General features: G+C 39.2%; 1 protein-coding gene across 1 annotated transcript; it reads left to right on the plus strand.

Moving 5' to 3' along the window:
* Positions 1 to 2,791: 2,791 nt before the first annotated feature.
* LOC121602905 (gamma-aminobutyric acid type B receptor subunit 1-like) lies at positions 2,792 to 14,634 on the plus strand. The gene is made up of 11 exons (XM_041931666.1): positions 2,792 to 3,140; positions 3,207 to 3,423; positions 3,501 to 3,666; positions 3,736 to 3,985; positions 4,062 to 4,211; positions 4,295 to 4,437; positions 6,958 to 7,081; positions 7,160 to 7,276; positions 7,344 to 7,551; positions 14,111 to 14,367; positions 14,440 to 14,634. The coding sequence occupies exons 1-11, from the start codon at positions 3,078 to 3,080 to the stop codon at positions 14,617 to 14,619; spliced, it is 1,875 nt and encodes a 624-aa protein (XP_041787600.1). The 5' UTR covers positions 2,792 to 3,077; the 3' UTR covers positions 14,620 to 14,634.
* Positions 14,635 to 20,964: the final 6,330 nt, after the last annotated feature.

The following is a 20,964-nucleotide window of genomic DNA, read 5'->3' on the forward strand; positions in this document are numbered from 1 at the left end:
AGCCAACGCATCGTAGGAGGGCGAGGAACAATGCCGCCCGAGTATTTTCATCTCTACCGCCCGTCATCGGACAAAAAAATCCATCGCTGCTGCCCTGGGGCAAGGATCATCATCATCATCGTCATCATCGCGGCATCATCATCATCATCGTTATCATCATCGTCATCATCATCGCCGTTACACCATCGCCGCCGTCCCAGGGAGCGGCACAGCAGCAGCATCACCGCCGCGTCATCGCCATCGCGGTGTGGCCCGAGAGCAGCAGCCAGCGCTGCTCAGCGCACCAACATCGGGGTCCCCACATCTTGGCAGCATCGGTCGGAAGGGTTCACCACGCCGGTATTCCCTTAGTGGAATACCCCGCGTCGGTTCGAGCCCTTCGGTATTAAAAGGGGGAGATGTTGTGGGCAGCCGTGCCGACCCCTGGACTTGCCGTGGCAGTTGCGCTGCCACCGGTCAACGTCCAGGAGGACGACAGTGTGTCACACACACTGTCGCACACACTAAGCAGCGCAAGGCTTAGTGTGTGCCGAGCGCACAGTTAGAGTGTGTTAGCGAGCCGATCGAGCAGGAGCTCTCGGCAGGGGCGCTCGGTGCGGCTGGTGCGCGGCCACCGTACTATTATATTTTAAAGTGTATTGGTTGTTTCGTTTATGTTTTATTTATTATGTACGTTATAAGTGTTTTAATAAAAGTAAAAGTGCAAAACACAACAGATGTCTATTAGCCAGCCCAATAGACAAAGACTGTCTGTCTGTTAGGCATCTATTAGGTACACGAATGGAAGTAATTATTAGACAGTAAATATCAAAACCACCAGCAGAAAAAAATTGTAAGGTTCTACGTCGTCACATTTGTAGCGCTTTGCGGATATGTTTGATGTGAACAACTTTTTTCGTGTTTATTCCAGATCATTGTTGTGTGTGTAGAAGCGTTTCGAACTCAGTCCAGTGATGATGAAAACTTGTACATCTGCAATGAGGGATAAACAGAATTATTCACATTGGAACGCTAAAAACAGATAAAATGCTTCAGGTTTATGCTTGTGATAGTTGTGATACAAATGTTTTTATACAAAAAAGTTGTTTGTGTTGTGAAGGCTCATTGAATATGCCATTAATAATCAGATCTGCTATTGTTTTCTTAAACAATATTCATGTGTTACTGTGTGTTTAGCAGAGTCTTTGAATAATTGGCGTAATATTCCGCTTCCTTCTTAAATGTTACTCTTCATCAAATTAGACAATTTCATCCATGTAGATGGGCAATCTTTCTAACAAAATTAAAGACGGCTTAAAGACTGAATTTAGACACTTGTTGGGATATATCATCTAATAACACCTGTTAGACAATTATGAGACAGGTTTGTGACAGTAAGTCTAATAAGGCTTATTAGACACTTGTTAGGCGACTATTAGACAAGAAGTCTAATAAATCTTATTAGACATCAAAAAGACAACAATTCGACGAGTCGTCTAGTCACACATAAGCTGTCAATTAATAGACAGTTATTGGGATCCGTTGCCTTTTTATTTCGATTTTGGCCGGTAGGGTACGGTCCTTGAAAACCACTCATATTTGAACAGTTTTTGACAGTCCCTTCATCTTCAGTACATTATTGCCCCTTTAATTTGGAAAACCTCTGAAATCTCTCTTATTTGAGTATGTTGCCATGGTTGATGAATGATGTATGCTTTAATCTGTAATCGTGTTGAACTTGAAGAACTTTTTATAAACGTTCAACCTCTCTCATTGGAAAACCCTCCTAGTTTGACAGTCCCATCGGCAGTTGACTATATATATTAGGCCCGATTATTAAACACAAATTGTAAAGACAAGTTGTCAAAATCGGAAGATTTGTATTATGACATCCGTTTGTGTTGTGTGTTGGAAAAAAAATTTGACGAAACACAAACTCACAAGCATACTACCAAGATACGTATTATGAAACACAAACGGAAATCCATAATTGTCAAACTGCTTTCCGTCAGCTTTTTGTCACGAAAAGGCGCCAATCTCAGATTGTTTGACCGACAAAACACAACAACAGAGTTTTTGCTGTTGCTTTCACGACAAAAAATAAGTATTTTATTTCAGAAATAATCAATTTTATCATTTTAAATAAAAATATGTGTACTGCCATATCCATCAAATGGCGATAAGCTGGAGATACTGGTAACGTGATGCTGTTTTGGGTTAAGAAGCTGCTGTTATTTCCTTCCTCTGTTGTTCTTCGATGGTAGTCGAAAGATGAAGGGCTCACGCACCTGGTGTGTGTTCAACAGCATTGGATTCCAGCAACTTCTTCAGTGAGTGGCTGCTTCAACAACCAACAGCATACGCACATGAAATTATCACATCTAATACTGCATACACTTTTAGTAATAACAAATACTCGGAGGGCTCGATCTCCGCCAGAATGTTAAGGAAAATTTCCTTCGACGCACGAATTTTTTTCTTAAATGTGAAATTAACAACCACGAAATGAAACATGTATAACACGGTTTGCACAAATGATCCGTATGCTTAACTCACGCTTGGTTATAAAGCTGTAACGGGTCGAAAACACTTCGAAGCAGTCGGCGCTGTTTTGCCAGATCTACCGTTGTTTCTTCTTCACTGCCGCTATCGTCACTTACGAAGTGGGATAAAATCATTTCGATGTTTTAAACAAGGATTGTTAGCTTGATAAACGATCGTGTCTTAAATAAACTTGTTTACGTTTTTTTGTTTTGATTTTGAACATTTTGACACATCGACACAGCTTTAACGAAAGAAAAAATTTAACGAAACTTGTCTGTCACAAGAACGGTTTCAAAATGCATACCTATTTTCCGTTTGTCTTGACGCACTTGTCTTGTGTCATTTCCGTTTGTGTTTAATAATCGGGCCTATTATGTTATATTATACACGTATACATGTATACAGATATATACATACAGTTCCATTATTACTTCCATATGATTTAGCTATGCTACGGTGCTTCCAGTCCAGCTCTATCCGATCGAAGTCGATTTCCAACGCTCTTCAGAACACATCCATCTGCTACTGTACATAATCCCACTAGAATTAAGCTGATGCAGAAGTTTGGTTGGTCTAGAGTTGCCATCTTACAACAAGCAGAGGAAGTGTTTATATCGGTAGGATACTGCATTTAAGCCATCGATATGCGATCATCTGATTCCTTTAACCAATTCTACTTAAAGACAGTGGAAGATTTAGAAACAAGATGTAAAGACGCTGGCATCGAAATAGTAACAAGACAATCATTCCTTTCTGATCCTACGGATGCAGTACGGAACTTACGACGGCAGGATGCTCGTATTATAGTGGGATTGTTTTATGTGGTTGCTGCACGTCGTGTACTATGTGAGATGTATAAACAACAGTTATACGGGAGAGCATACGTATGGTTTTTCATTGGTTAGTAATTTGTCTTTTTAATGTGTAGATTTTTATGTCACCTTCTTTTTATATGACTATCCTAACGATCCTTTAAGGGTGGTACGAGGATAACTGGTACGAGGTGAACCTGAAAAATGAAAACATTTCATGCACTAAAGAACAAATGAAAATTGCTGCCGAAGGCCATTTGACCACTGAAGCACTTATGTGGAACCAGAACAATCAAAAAACAATCTCAGGAATGTCATCCGAAGATTTTCGGTATGTTGACAATATACCCAAAACATTTAATAATAGTAAGATGGACACACTAAATTTGACATAATTTAGGAAACGTTTGAATGCTGCATTAATTGATGAGGGATATGACATCAACCATAACCGGTACCCAGAGGGATATCAAGAAGCTCCACTCGCCTACGATGCAGTATGGAGTGTGGCCCTTGCATTCAACAAGACAATGCAAAGGCTTACCGAGCAAAACTCGGGAAAAAATCTTAAAGATTTTACATATACCGATAAGGAAATAGCGAACGCTATTTATGCCGCCATGAATTCCACACAATTTCTAGGCGTTTCAGTAAGTGGAACATTACACACAGCATATAACTACCGATTAGATTTACTTTTATTCAATATCTTATTTTCCTCAACAGGGCGTGGTTGCTTTCAGCTCTCAAGGCGATCGAATCGCATTAACTCAGATTGAACAAATGATTGATGGACAATATTACAAGTTGGGTTACTACGATACACAGGCTGATAATCTCACCTGGTTTGACAAGGAAAAATGGGATGGAGAAAAGGTTAGCTGTTAATATTTGTCGTTATTTATTCTTATTTAATGCGCAAATGAAAAAATAATTCGTACAATTCTTGCCACTTGTAGGTTCCACAGGATCGAACGATTGTACGAAGGGTGTTAAGAACAGTTTCATTGCCACTGTTTATCTGTATGAGTACAATATCGAGTTTTGGCATATTAGTCGCGGTAACTCTAATTGTGTTCAACATTTGGCACAGACATCGAAGGTAACTGTTATAGCTTTAACATTCTTTTATTAACACAGACACATCGTGCTTAACATCGTGCTTTAATTTAATTCATTGACTGATTGATTTTAAACCATTATCGTGCTAATAGTAAAGGCTGTCTTAAATGTCTGTCAGCTGACCACCGGCGTTGTTTGCAGTTTTTCGTAGTTAATTCCCATTAATTTAAGCCAGATCCATTTTTTACATCGGAATCTATTGTTGAGGTGGTTCCGATCAACGTATAATCTACCGTATTTTATAACACTAAAATACTATCAAAATTCAATAGATGAATGCTTTTTAGTTGGAATGTTTTTACATGATGCTTATAGTGGGCAGATGCCGGTTCAATTATAAAGCATAACCGTAGCAATAGACGATGCGCAATCTCAGATTGCGCATATATTTATCTGTCAAACGGGTCGGTTTGATATATTTATCTGTCAAAAAAAAATTATATATCTCGGACATATAATCTTGAAAATTTATGCGCAATCTTGGCGCAATCTGAAATTGTATGGAAATGACGTTTATAGCTCAGAGTTGGCTACGCGAAATGACATATATTTTGATAAAACGAATATATGCGCAATCTGAGATTGCGCATCGTGTGTTAATACGGTAAGCCTTGTTTCCACGGAACGATTGCTGCTTGAAAACTCCTGTCAAAATCACCGTTGTCCATGGCAACCGATATGAACGTCCATGTCCAGATCTATACGGAAATAATGTTACCGTTAGGTCCGTGTCTGTGCTCCATCGGATGCGATTTTATCGGAAGGCCTGTCAAAATTTTATATGGGATTTGACAGATCACGTCGGACGTGCGATTTCGTCGTACGACGGAATCAAAAAATTTTGATTTCGTCGGACGCCGCATCCGATTTTATCTGTCAAACTAAATGTGTGGTGTTTAGTAGGAACAATCTCAACTTAATTTTTCATAATCGTTATATTATTAAAATCATCCAAATAATCGCAATATTATACGAAAAAGCGTTTGACAGCACGTGCGATAAAATCGCATGCGATGGAGCACAGACACGGGCCTTAGGCCAGACGAGGTGAAATCTACAGTGGAGCGCCGTTTATCCGGGTACCTTTTATCCGACTGTCCGTTTATTCGTGCTGTTTAGAAATGATAGTTCAATACAAAGTTGACATTGCGTTATGAGGAGGATATTTGCAAAAACTGTTGTCAGAGCACATTGTCAGGACAAAAAACACTATAACTCATGGCTAAAACATGAAATTAATAGAAATTAAGCTATTTTTTATCAAGAAATTGAATTGTTTAAAACTAATCAGGAGTTAGTGATAAAATATATTATTTGACTCATTATCCGTGTTATTCGCATATCCGGGCAAGGTCATGTCCCGATGAGCCCGGATAAACGGCGCTCCACTGTACAGCGAAATCAAGGTGTATGGTTATTAGGAGGCGAAGTGCTTCAAAGCAAATTGACATTTCACGACTTGATATAACAATACTGGGGGCTCCGGTATTAAAATCGGGAAAGGCTGGAGAGGTGTATAAAAAATTTAATGCGATTTGACATTACAATTCTCAATCATGGCGCCCGCCAAACACGCTAATAATTAACATGATTTTTATACCAAAGCCGGAACAGTTATGTCAAGGTGAGAAATGTCATTTTGTCACTTGACGTAAGGTCCCCAGGATTCAAACTTTGTTTACATTTATTAAATTTGTTCATATAATTTATCCATCCCATTTTTTTGATTAAATATTCTTTAAAAATATATTTCGGACTTTGCGAGTTCTCATTTAACATTAAAACATCGATTAAAGTGTGTTGTTTTGTGTTATTCGGTGAATTTATTCTATAATTTATTGTGTTTTCGACATTTTTGATGATAAAAACTAAGAAATCATTATTTTTTCAATTTTCAGATTAATTCCTCATTATCTACTAGGAGCATGGACAATTTACGCGAGATTAGAACTCTTACTCACATGATTTTAAATTTTGTGTATAAACAAATCATCAAATCTTTTGTTAATATATCTCATTTTTTCTATAAAATCAATAGACACACAAAAATGCACATAATAATAATGAAATCTGTTCTATTTGCCAAGATTTGTGTGCGTAAACCAATGGTTAACGGTTTTAAAATGACGTAAAGTCCCTCAACTATGGCGACCCCCCAAAGGCCCTTATCCACCACCTGATATTTTTAATCCACCTTGATTCCCCTCAACCCTTTAGCTTTACCTGTCAAATATTTTGCTTGTCAAATAGTTCATTTCGCTGTATATTTCGCCTCGTCTGGCCTCTCGGTTAAATTTGGGTTTGAAAAATTGGCCAACTATAAACACACACATTCTACCAATACGCAAAACTCGTCCCTCATTACATTCTATAGTTGGCAGGCAATCAAAGATTTTAAACAATGCACTTTATTATTGATGATAGCTGTTTTTCGCATGACCAAGTCATACTTCATTTATTTCACAAAATATTTGCTAAACTACACCAAATCAACTTGCAGGGTTATTCAATCGTCACATCCAGTTTGCAATACTATCATGCTGTTTGGTGTTATTATATGCCTCGTTTCTGTCATTTTGCTTGGTATTGATGGACAATTTATAACCGCTGAAAATTATCCTAAGGTAGAGTTGTACTTTCAGGATGCTTTAAAAAGAGAGCAATTAAAACAATTTATTTTTTTCCTTTTTTTTTGGAAACAGGTATGCCAAGCACGAGCATGGATTCTCTCTACTGGTTTTACCTTAGCGTATGGAGCAATGTTTAGCAAAGTTTGGCGTGTTCATCGCTTTACAACGAAAACTAAAACAGACCCTAAGGTTCGGTGATTAGTAATTGAGAATGAAACTGAAGAGGAATAATATGATTTCCTACTCTACCTTGTAGAAAAAAGTAGAGCCGTGGAAACTTTATACTATGGTATCGGGACTTTTGGCAGTGGACTTGGTGATACTACTCACCTGGCAAATGCAGGATCCTCTTCAAAGACGACTGGAAACATTTCCACTGGAAGATCCGATTTCATCTAATGATGACGTTAAAATACGACCGGAGCTGGAACACTGCGAGAGTCATAATAATTCAGTCTGGTTAGGTAAGAACATACAATTCATCTTAATAGAAACATAAACTCATATTACAGTGGGAAATCCTCATATTACAGTAGTTGACCGCTAACTGGATGTGTTTTACTGGATTTTTTTTAACTGGATGTGTTAAGTTAGCGAACTGGATTGTTTCTCAGTTGAAAAACACTTAAATGTCAAAATATGTAACATCCGCAATCTTACTAAGAGAAATTCATAGTAAATGTTTGACGTTTAACGTAAAAGTCGCATTCGCATATCGCTCAGTATATTTTCTTGGAAATCACGCTGTTTATCACACAATTTTCCGGTTTTTGTATAATCACAGTATTTTAGAACACCGTTCCATTATCGTTCAATAGTGCGTTTATCTCTGCTGACCAACAATTCGCGTAAATTTCGTTTTTCGGATTGCATCTGAGTTTGCGCGTCCTGACCGCCATCACTCTTGTTGCTGCAACGAAAACCTCCACCGTTCCCGTAGAATGGCCCGTATTTGCAACGCCTGCACTATGGAAATTGCGGAGGCATCTATCAGCTGCTGCCTGTGCGGTTCCCGCTGATCTGATCCTGCGCATTTCGGAATATAAACAATTACACTGATGCTGTATTGGCTGCAACAACGTATTTATGAATCCGCGCATCAAGTTCGTAAAAGACGCAGCCATGCATTCTGGCTTCAAGGCGGCAATAACAACAGTCGCCGAAAGCATCAAGACCGTTATGGAGCCATTGACTAATGAAATTAAAACTGAGTTTGCACGGATGAGCCAGCTCGATGTTAAAACTCCAGGAAGCAGCCACCCCCCGCTAAAATTCGTCGCATAAATCGGTCAAAACGTTTGTTTTCGGATGTCGCTACTGACAACCGTACGTTGTTTACATTTGGCGCCAGACCCATCAACACCCAAAACAATAACAACCAGAACCAACATAATAAGCCGATTGATCATATGTATCCCAGAAATCGAGCACCACCCATGATCACTGGTACAAACAAAGATACAACAACATTTTCGATCAAAATATTCCCCGCTCAGTCTACGGTGCAAAAGTGTGCATTGTATGTTTCCCGGCTCGCTCCGGATACATCCAGTGACCAAATAGTGCAAATGGTCAAACAAGCTTTGTCCATTGAGGATGTCACTGCATATTGCCTTAAACGACAAGGCACAAACACAGCAACACTCTCATTTATATCCTTTAAGGTGTTAGTGCCTCTTACTCAACGTGAAAGGGCTCTTTCCCCCGATACTTGGCCGCTTGGTCTATCGGTGCGTGAATTTGTTGACTACCGAGCTCAACAGCCAGGTGCAAATTTTTGTCTACCGCCAATGAGACTTTCAACACCTAAAACCCTATCTACAGCGCAGGATATACGATCACCACAGCTGTTGTATCACACAATTTTTTCAGCACACACTTCACGCACTTCATCCACACCGCAAACCCACTAATTATAAACACCGATAATCAATTCACGCGCATCACGCTACTTAACGATCGTGAACCCAACACTACGCAACATTAGCAACACTATTGCTACAGTACGGATCCTACACTCACACAAACGCACGACGGTCATGTCATTCCTGCCTCCTCAAACAATACTGATGATTTGTTATTTTTATATCAAAATATAAGAGGACTAAAAACTCAGCCGGTCTCGTGGTACAGTCGTCAACTCGTACGACTTAACAACATGTCCGTCATGGATTCAAGCCCCAAATAGACCGTACCGCCATACGTAAGACTGACTATCCTTCTATGGGTGGGGGGAGGGGGGGGGGGTAATCCAAAAATCATTGAAAGCCAACCCCATAAGTGGTACGGGCAGGCCTTGACCGACAACGGTTGTTGAGCCAAAATGAAAAAGAAGAAGAAAAACTAAATGTCATGAGGTTTCTACTACTCATTACAACGTCATTATCTTCACTGAAACATGGTTAGACTCCTCTATTAACTCTTCACAGTTATTTCCAGACCATTATATAATCTTCAGAAAGGACCGTAATGACAGAAATAGTAAGAAAACCAAAGGTTGTGGGGTTCTCATAGCTATCGCCTCACATTTGCAAGTACTCTTATGTTCTACATCAGATACTGTCGAGCAACTATAGTTAAAGATTTACAGCTTTAAAAAACGTATTTTATCGGCGCAATGTATGTTCCTCCTGACATGGCAAATAACACGTCGGTTATTCACACAATCTGTTCAACTATTGAAGACGTAGCGTGTAAAGCTAACGAAATGTGTTTGTTATTCGGGGACTTCAATTTGTCAAACATGAATTGGATATCTGATGATCGAGGATCACGGACAACTGTCGCCATCTTCTTGATTGTATGAATAGCAACGGATTGTACCAGATTACCAAAATTCATAATGCATCGAATAACTACCTCGATTTGATCTTAGTATGCGACGATATCCTGCAACAATGCTCTTCACCGGCAATAACACCCTACCCCATAGTTGCTATTGATTGCCATCATCCGCCTATACAGCTGTGCCTGCCGAACGGCTTAGCCAAAGCAGAACATCATGAGTTCCCTACAACATCACATCAAGAATCAGGCATGCTCGACTACAGTCGCACTAATGTTTTGATTCTAAATGATCTACTGCAATCCTCTGACTGGTCATTTCTTGATGGAAATCCGGACGTAAATCATGCGGTCGATATGTTCAATCGGAAATGTACGGAACATTTATCTGCCTGTTGACCTATAAAACGTCCACGCCAAGGTTCACCGTGGTCCACTGAAATAAATCTTTTTCTATCGGTTTTACCAAACACAACAACACAACACAACAATCGAGATTGCGGTTCATCCGTGCACACAATGTATATAGAAGCTATAATAGACAACTTCACTATCGTTTTTTGATTCGTATACAGTCCAGCTTAAGAAGAAAACCGAAAAAAATTTGGAGGTATGTCGACACAAGACGGAAAAACAGCTCCTTGCCAGCTATAGTTTCCTTCAATGGAACAACTTCGTGTACCAAAGAGGAAACCTTCAATTTATTTGCCGATCGTTTCATGAGTTCGTTAACCACTGAAGCTCCGGGCTTCTCATTGGATGCTGCTCTCAACAACGTGCCCTCCGACGCTGTCGATGTTGATGTGCGTGACATAAACATCTCCAGAGATTCAGTGCTAAAGGCGCTCTAGCAGGTCAAACCATCCTACAATCCTGGACCTGATGATATTCAACCGCAGTTCTTGCCAAATGCAGCGAAGTTTTGGCCGGACCTCTGGCTCGTATCTTCACACTCTCGCTCAATCAGCGTATGTTTCCAACAGCATGGAAATCGTCCTACATGTTTCCTGTGCATAAAAAGGGGGATAAGAGCTTAGTGGAAAACTACCGTGGCATTACTACTTTGCCTGCAGGTGCTAAGGTTTTTGAAGTCGTCGTCCAGAACTCGCTCTTGAACTGTTGCCGCTCGCTGATATCAACACGCCAACACGGGTTCTTCCCTCGCCGCAGTGTGACCACCAATTTGATGGAGTTTGTATCTCACTGCCATGCTGCACTCGCTTCGGGAGCCCAGATAGATGTCATCTATACCTTAAGGCCACCTTTGATCGGGTGAATCACCGCTTGCTGTTGGCGAAGCTTGCTCGTCTTGGATTTTCTTCCCCCTTTAGTGGAGTGGTTCGAATCTTACCTCACCAATCGTCGGTATCGCGTCAAAGTTGAATGCATGACATCTAGGGAATTCATGAGTTGGTCAGGCGTGTCACAGGGTATTAACCAATGTGAGTGTATATATCAGGTGGGCTTATAGTGTTCTTTCTCACCTATACATCAACACACAATTAAGCAGTTTGTTTCATAACAAAATCTAGTATGCCTTGAAGTTTAAACGGTATCGCGCAGATATGGTATGTGGTTTTACTCCATGGTGGCATATAGAGGAGATGTCTTCTTAGCGTTTGGCATTTTGCCATTTTGAGATTCAGATTGACAACAGCGTTTCATCAACTTTCGGTCATCGGAGTAGGTTGGTAGCTTTTCTACGAGCAATGAGCGGCCTACTAAGGATATTCAAAACATGGTACCAGGAATAAAGCGTTTTCTGAAGCGTTTGGCAGCTATCAGTTGTTATGTTGCGGCTCCGTGTTATGCTGTGTGGAGCCCTGCGGTAAAGCCTTGATGGCCAAATGTTTTGTATGACAACACCTCCTTTCTACCCACTTTGGATTTACTCAGGCATAGCACGAATAAAGAAGCCAAAAAACTTCCGTGACTGCCAGCTCTTGGATTAAACTGATGATCTGAAGATTACTGGATTACAACAACACATTTCCCTAGCAAAATCTGATATGTAGAAAACAATTATTGAATCCGTTCAGTCAGCAAGCATGGAGCAATGTACCAACCGAACCAATACCATACTTAAAGATAGGAACTCATAAGAGTTCCCGTGATAAATTCATTTTTTTTTTCATTCAACAGACCTCCGATTGGTCTTAAATATCGTGTAAAATTGTGAAAATTTGGGATAGACTTTGAAAAAAGTGTATAAAACAATCATCAAAGCACCCAGTTTGTTATGGATCTAACTGTCAAACCAGGTTTTCTTTTTCGACGTCAAACCAGGTTTTAGACGTCAAATTGCACTGGATAAGCCCACCTGATATATCAACTCATTTTGGTAGTAACCTTGGACATTTTTCGATGGCGTTACTACTGTAGTAAGGGAATCTTAATTTTTATTGTATGCGGACGATCTTATCGCTAGGCCACATGAAGTGAAATATACAGCGAAATGAACTATTTGACAGCCGAAATATCTGACAGATAAAGCATCACAGCAACCAGCTGATGTGCAATGTAAACAAATATCATACACAAAATCGTATTTAAATCCATTAAATAACTTCAAAATCGAGTACTTCGTCAATTTTGAGTCAACAGTTCATAATTTCTTCCAATTAGGGAATGTTTTGCTTAAGAAGATATTATTTTTAATAGAATTTCGAAAGCGGATGTTGTGTCGCCACCAACCCTTTAGCCGAACCTGTCAGATATTTCACCTGTCAAATAGTTCATTTCGCTGTATATTTCACCTCATGTAGCCGCGCGGATAGACTTTTTCTTCCTATGAGGTGTTTTGGTAATTGTCTTGTCCTGCAAGCATCTTTTTCCGACTGGTGTCTGCACAACGACTTACAAATTTCTATTGATAAATGTTCCTCCATGCATTTCCTGTACAAAATTACAACGACACAGTGCAGTAAAAGACTTAGGAGTTACTCTTGACCGTAAACTTGACTTTAATGTGCACCATAATGAAATTATTGATAGAGCGAACAAAATGCTAGGATTTATACGCAGGCAGTCGAGAGAATTCTCCGACCCACATTGTCTTGTCGCACTCTACAAATCACTAGCCAGATCCATCTTAAAATACTCCTCAGTAGCTTGGTGCCCATCGTCGTAATTATGGTCAAATAAGATTGAGTCAGTGCAGAAAAAATTCACCCGTTTGGTCTTACGGTTCACACCCTGGCGTAACGTGGCAGCGAGACCTAGTTATCATGCCCGCTGTTTAATTTTTGGACTCGAGTCTCTCGCTACTCGTCGCGAAACGGCGGGTTCATGAAAAAATCATCCTAGGAGAGATGACCGGACCTTTTAGCTAGAGTTAATTTCCACGTACCTGCTCATATTTAAAGAAACTATAGGCTACTAACAGTTGACCAAACTAGACGTGCATATAGCGGTAATGAGCTTTTGACTGCGATGGCTATCAGATTTAATGCATACTATGACTTATTTGACTGGAATTCCCTGTGTTAACCTGTATTTCTTGCTGTGATACTCTTTGGTATTTATTTTGTGCTGATGTTACATTGTACCGTGATGGTTTATGTTATTATAAGATTAGTTTATAAGATCAGTGATACGGCCAATGATGGCCAATCCCTTAACAAATACAAATAAACAAACAAACATAGTTTTGTAACTTTTCACGGAATGATTGTTTCATGACGAATTTTACCCATGAAACATTTGAAACATTTTTCAACAGCCGTCATTATTTGTAGCAGCTGGGCTGTTAAAACAATCTCTTGCGTTTGTTGAATAATGCCGTTCACATTAGAAACTCACCCAGAAAACAGTGTAAATAAATGTTTACAGATTTTAGTTTCATTCCTCCGTCAACTCTATGATTCGGGTATTTAATGAAGCATGTCATATTTTCGATTTTGGAGCCACATTACAATCCTTTACAAAAAGACTTCGAAACGAGTTACTAACAAGTTATTAGATCTATCTATTTAATTAAAACTTCGATTAGACTTAATAACATTCACAGGGATCACCGTTATCAGTTAAACGAGAAATTAAAAAAAATACAATTACAATTGCACAAGAGAAACCTATTATTTGGCTAATTATACATTTGCAATTTATAATACTTATCCGGCACTACAACCGCTTTGCGGTCTTGCCTGCCTCAGGAGTGTCCGAAACCGCTCACGGTCTCGCGCCCATTATAATACAATTTTAAATTGAGAATATTAAAGAAAGGATTTTTTTTTTCAGGGGTTATATATGGATTCAAAGGATTAATACTGGTATTTGGACTATTCTTGGCATATGAAACACGTTCCATTAAAGTGAAGCAGATAAACGATTCTCGCTACGTAGGAATGAGCATTTACAACGTTGTAGTACTATGTCTGATAACTGCCCCTGTTGCCATGGTGATAGCTTCACAACAAGATGCTTCCTTTGCGTTTGTTGCATTGGCTGTCATATTTTGCTGTTTTCTCAGCATGTTACTCATATTCGTTCCGAAGGTATACAGTGTATAAAAAGCAATACGCACCAACATATCATTCACATGAATTTTACTTGTTCATTCAATGCAGGTGATAGAAGTATTGCGACATCCAAAGGATAAGGTCGAATCCAAATTCAGCAATGATACTGGAATTTCAAAGGAAGATGAGGAACGATACCAAAAATTAATTTCCGAAAATGATGATTTACAGAAATTGATCGCTCAAGTAAGTAGTGTTAATAAATGGAGTACAGTCAATATTCAATAGTTAAACTTTTATTAGATAGCATGCTTTTTGGTTTAATTGATATTTGAGTGACAGTTTAATTAGAAAACTTGCGTTTGCATCACGATCGATAAATTACTACAGGTCGGTCCCCGTCCTGTGCAAAGTGGGCATAATATACAGGTGCACTTATCCCGAACGATTTGACCGCCGTGCGGTAGAAAAATGAATACAAAGTGACAGGAGGGAATTCGATCTTTTGCCGATGTATGCGTGTGAATTCCAATGGCTGTTGTGGTTGATGTCTCGTAGTATGGGTGAAAAAATACGTATCATAATCGAATCCACTCCTCCGGCCAAACCTATAAACCCACCTGATCCCTTTACCCACTTTGGTCCAGTGTACTTTGATAAATCTTCATTTGACAGGTAGGGAAAAGTTTTTTGTGAGAAAACAGGTATCTATTGTACAAATTTAATGCAAAATGCATTAAGAACATTAAGGAAATTCAAAATAAGGATAAAATATTTGAAAGAATTAAAATATTTGCAAAAACACGCGGAGCTATCAAATTTAGAGGAATCGCGTACTGCGAATTCGCTTATATCGAGTATCGCGTACTGCGGATAATTGCTGTATTTATGGATGTGTATTCATGGGTTCGCATATTCCAAACAAACAAGATACCCGTCAAGGGTTCAAGTCCGGAATCGACCGTGCCTCCATACCTAGTCCGTTTCTTATACGGACTATTCTGTTATGGTTAAAAAATATGTCACTGAAAGACAATCGCACTAGTGGTAGAGGCAAGACTTGGCCAGCAACAGTAATTGTGCCAAAGAAGAAGAGGAAGGAGAAGAAGAACGATTGTTGAATGAAATGTTGAACAAAGTTGTAACCGTTACGTAGCCACTTGTCTGTAGCCTATGTGCCCACTTTCTTCATCCGGCGTTACAACTACTGCGCGGTCTTGGCCTGTTACAAGAGTGTCCAAAACTAACAGAAACCATCCGCCATACATCTCCAATAACTTCTACCAGCATTCTGGAGTCATTCGTATCGACCCGAAAGGTTCAGTAGGTACAATAAAGTATAAAAAGCGCTTCTGAGGTCGGGTGGAGCCAAAATATGTTCCACGCCCAACCGGAACTCGCTGCACCAGCAGACCGATGTCATTTATGCTTCATTGCACCGACTGTCCCGTACCACGGGTCCAACTTGTTTTCGTTTCCGACATTACGCTCAAACTGAATCCCTGGGTTGGAATTGATTCCGATAGACTCGCATCTGACTCCGGGGTGCGTCGTGAAATGAATCGTTTGACTCAGTACTAGTCCACAGTACTCATACACAGTAGGCCCATAACACATTTTTATAGCTGCGGTAGTGAAAGTCCTCGTTGATACTTACTAACTTCATTCTCTGGTGCTACTTCAGGTTTACGGTCTTGGCCTGCCTCAGCAGTGTCCGAAACCGCTCACGGTCTCGCGCCTTCGTCTGCCAGTCCGTTGTCCCAGCTTTAGTGGCAGACGTCTCCACGCTATTTTACCTCTACAATTTAGGTCTACCACGCCTCCTCTGTCCTTGTGAATGGCCAAGCAAGGCGAGCTGGGTCGTCTGTTTCTATGCGTGCAACATGACCAGCCCACGCGAGCCTGGCGAGCTTGACACGCTGCACGACAGTGAGGTCGCGATACATCTCGTATAGCTCGTCGTCATAACGACTCCACCATTGTCCTTCCACACATACGGGGCCAAGAATCCTTCCAAGCATCATCCTCTCAAGCGCGGCCAGAATGGTTTCATCAGATTTGAACAGTGCCCGTAACTCAAAAACGTATGGGAGTACCGGTACTATATAGGTACTATATGTGTGCGTACAGACGCCGTCACAGGCCTGCCCACGCTCGAATGCAGAGCCGATTGCATACGATTCTATCTTCACCATTAACATGAGAGGGACAGGGCTTATACCACGATCGTACACGAAAGGTACGCATGCTTTACCCATCAGGAAAAGGCCCTGAGAGTTTTCCATCCACCTGGCAAGTGACGTTGATCATAGTCATTCTTACTAGCCTTATCAGTTTGGCCAGGATTCCAAAAGAGCTCATAGCGTCGTATAGTTTTACCCTGGCTATGCTATCATATGCAACTTTGAAGTCAATTAAGAGATGGTATGTTATCTGTATGCCGTTTGAAATGTTGATCAAAGTCCATAAATTGCAACAAATTACGCCGTTTAGTGTTTTTGTTGGACAAATCGTCATTCATACGAGGTGCTGATCAAAATTTCCCCCCCTCTTCCAATCTCTATCCTTCATTGGGTTAAAGCAGCGGTCGGCAAAGTCCGGCCCGCGGGCCAAATGCGGCCCGCCGCAACATTCAATCCGGCCTGCGAAAGGTTTTGACTGATTTTGAAAGATAGAAGAAACTATTCGTATACAAATTACTGAATATCTTTTAGAATAACATTTTATACCATCGTACTCTTTCAACTTTAATTAAAGTACTTTGGAATGACGGCTCGATCTCCCGGCCCAGATAACTTAGTAATGTAGCCACTTGTACTTTTGTCTTCATTTTTCTTTTGAAACCTCAAAAAATGAACCAGGGCTCTCTTGCGATGTTTTGATTGTTGCCTAATAGTACCAAGATGTTGGTGACCAAAACGCAGACACGTTCTTGTGCGACGACAGACTTGTGTACGCAGACTACGGGGCGTCATTCGTTGATCGCGCACGCTTCTACGTTGGTTAGTTCACTTTTGGTCATCATGGTAAGAGTTCGACTCATAGAGGTGTCAAGGGAGGTGACTGATAGAGGTTTTCAGTTGTCTCATGGGATGCTACTATTCAAAGTGCAATTAACGTTTTGTTAGAGCGGGTAGAAGATATCCCATGATAAACCTATGAATTGTCAATTTTGTTAATGCAACCGTTATGTAATTTTAACATTGTTTCAACACGACATAAGACTTTCGTAATGAAGGAAATCGCACACGAAATTTAATATTGATGAGACATACTACAGCCTGGTTACAATAAATTTACTTAAAGTTTTGCATGCGACTTGCATTTGATAGGAGATCATTAGACTTTCACCAACGCAAAACATGCAATACAAATTTAAAATGTAGTGAAACAGTTCCATACATTTTCATGCGATAATTTTTTCTATTTTGTTTTATTTGTTTTTCTTAATTTGACACAAATCAGTTGGTTTCCCTTTAAACTATTTTAGGGATATTTTCGATCGTATTTGAAAGCAAAAACAAATAATTAAAATCCCTGTTGTGTTTGAGAGAACGATGATTCCACACTGTTGCTGTTTAGAGGTACAACAATTATCAAAGTGCTTTTTCATAAGGAATCAGATATCAATTGATCTGACATGGCATTAATTATCCATAAGCATTTTTAAAATTACTGAATCTATTTTTACTGCGATAATATTTCAGCCGTTCAAACTTTTGTATCATCCCCGGAATATCTTAAATATTTTTTGCGGCGTGGGGACGGGGTCTTCAGGAAGCGATATTGATCCCTTTTTGTTATGTTTTGACTGATCACATTTGGGCCATCTATTTCCGATTCTCAAATGATTAAACATCAGAATTACTTTTTATAGTAGGTATCATAATTTTGAACCATACTTGGATGATATAATTACAGAAAAACAACAATAATACCTAAAATGTTTCTAAAAGATTAAACTGTATAATTTAAGCGCAATAATAAAAACTGCATGGCCCGCGGCACTCGATCATTACTAAAGTTGGCCCTTTGCCTCAAAGTTTGCCGACCGCTGGGTTAAAGTATAGCCTCCTCGACCCAAAACACTTTTTGACAGATAAATTATACCAGCCTCTAGCTTCCACCCGCCGCTGCTAGATGCTGTACGCGTTTAAAAAAATCTACTAGCAAGTACGGACAATGTTCCCTGGCTTTAAGTGTCTCTATTTTTTCAATATCTGCCGCATGGTGAATCTGGCCGGTATGATTCATCAACAAAACATAGTGAGAAACCATAATTAATACAATTGGCTCTCAACCGTAAAGAGATCGTAACGTTACTTTGTTCATGACCCGTGAAGGTCAGCTTCCAGTTGCTGGAAACCTGAATTTTTTTATAGATTATTGGTTTTTAGAATATTACCAAATGGGAATTAATAAAAGAGTTTAGGTTTTTTTTCTTATTTTTTTATTTAATGCTTAAATTAGGGTAAATGTACCAGTATTGGGCAGGTTAGTGCAGCAGTTTCACAAAAACTGCTCGTACACTTACAATTTTTATTACTTTTCATGAAAGTGACGTTATTTTGAACGATAAACTATCGTATTATGTTGTGCTATTTTTTATTTGCTGTTTCAAAGCATCTTCTAGTGATATTCATGAAAATGCAACCACTGTTTTTGTTTCTATTTTCGGCAGTTTGGTCCTATTTTCGGCAGGCTGTGCTCCTATTTTTGGCTATTTTCGGAATACGGGTCGGTAAATGTTTTAATTAATGCCAAAGGTAGACAAAAATGTTTTAAAACAGTTTTACACTCTCACTTTCCTAAGATTGATGTTGAAAAGTACTTAAATAAATAATTTTATGTTGCCCATTTGGGCATTTTGCTTGCAATTTTTACAGTCATTTTGATTTGAGTTACAAACAAAGTAGGCACTGGAGAAATGAGACTGCCTAACGGCTATAGAGTATGGCTGCGACTGGCTCACAAATTAAAGTTTTCTCAAGTCATTGGATATAATTTATTGTGAAATTGGTGAAATTTGATACAATTAATGTGGTTTTATGTGTCGACATACGCGTTGTAGTGTTCTGATCAAGTTATAAATGAATTTCAGCCAAATCAAAAGTGTGTTATTGTTTCAAGTTTCGGCAGTAGCCCAAAGCATTGATCTATCAAAAATCAACATTTACCATGTACCTTTTTTCGGCATTTAAAGAGAAAAATAACTTGTTTTTCGTGATTTTAAAATTCCAAGCGGGCTAGAATAACTGCTGCAGGCCTAGAATCTTTCATAAAAACCCACACTTTAATTGTCTAAGTGCTCTGGTTCTCTTAATAATGAAACCTGCCGAACTATTGGCTGACAGCAAATCTGCCGAAAAATTGTGATCTCTGCACATTTTGTTTGATATTTTGAAAAATATGCAAGGAATGATGTGATACTTTGTATATGAATAACACATGAGTATATCTCTATTTAAAAAATATGTGTGGAGACTATTTTCAACGCGTTTTTTTATAATTACACGTTTTGAGTTACCTGGCCGAAAACAGGTACACTGCCGAATACTGGTACAGTTACCCTATATTTTTTACGCAATTACAAATAAAAAACGACATAAATAAAAAATGTTTTCAAGTTAACGATAGCTCAATTGTTGTCGATACGGTTAACGATTGTCGCTAGGCTATATTCGATCGTCGAATTAATCTACTCGAAAAAAATGTTCGTATAGTGAAATCTCTCTAAGATTTAGTCTCTAAGATGAACTTTTCTTTAAGATAAATATTTTGACGGTCCCGTCATATTCCATACTTTTTATGTCTCTTCACTGCTTCTAGACGACCAACTTTTGTACCACGACAAATTTTCTGCGAGCTCTTTGTTCTAAAACAACAAGTTTTAGAGCAAAATCACTGGCAAACGTGATTATCACGTCGGTTTTTCAGTGCTAAAAGGACTTATTTTATCCAGTAGGAACATATAAAGTGCTGTTTATGCTTGTTAAACTTTCATTCCTCCAGCAGGACCGCTGGACTCCAGTAGAATAGTAGATATTCGGTTCACGGAATGACAACAAAGAAAAAGGGATCAATGTTGTTGAATACAATAGACTGCAATTACAGTCAGAATTCAATAGTTAAACGCTTTTCAGTTGGCATGCTTTTTAGTTGAACGCTTGATAGTTGGCTGACAGTTCATTTAAAAGCATGCGCTTGTATGGAAAACCCGTTTTATTTTTAATTCACAAAAATCTCATGGCTTGCCGAGAAAATTTTCAGATTTTTTTGTATGGAAAACGTGCCAACTAAATAGCCCATATTCAATAGTTGGCAGGGAATCGAAGTTCATCCAGTGAGTTCAGACTGTAGGGGTAAGCGGGGTAAATGGGCATGTTAAGCAGTTTACTGAATATTCCTTTGAAACACAATTTTTCTTTCATTATTGTATGCCCTTATTATTTATCTATGAATCAAAATTGCCACATAGAATGAAAACAACTTAAAAACATGAAAACTTGTTGTCACCGTGTAAAATTAAAGTTGATGTTTTACGAGAAGCTATTTTGACACGCGGGTAAAAATGGGATAGCCCTGGGGCAAAATGGGCATATGTAAACAAACTGAGAAACGTCAAAACACTGG

Source organism: Anopheles merus, unplaced genomic scaffold (genome assembly GCF_017562075.2).
Source record: "Anopheles merus strain MAF unplaced genomic scaffold, AmerM5.1 LNR4000695, whole genome shotgun sequence".
NCBI classification, from domain to species: Eukaryota; Metazoa; Arthropoda; class Insecta; order Diptera; family Culicidae; genus Anopheles; species Anopheles merus.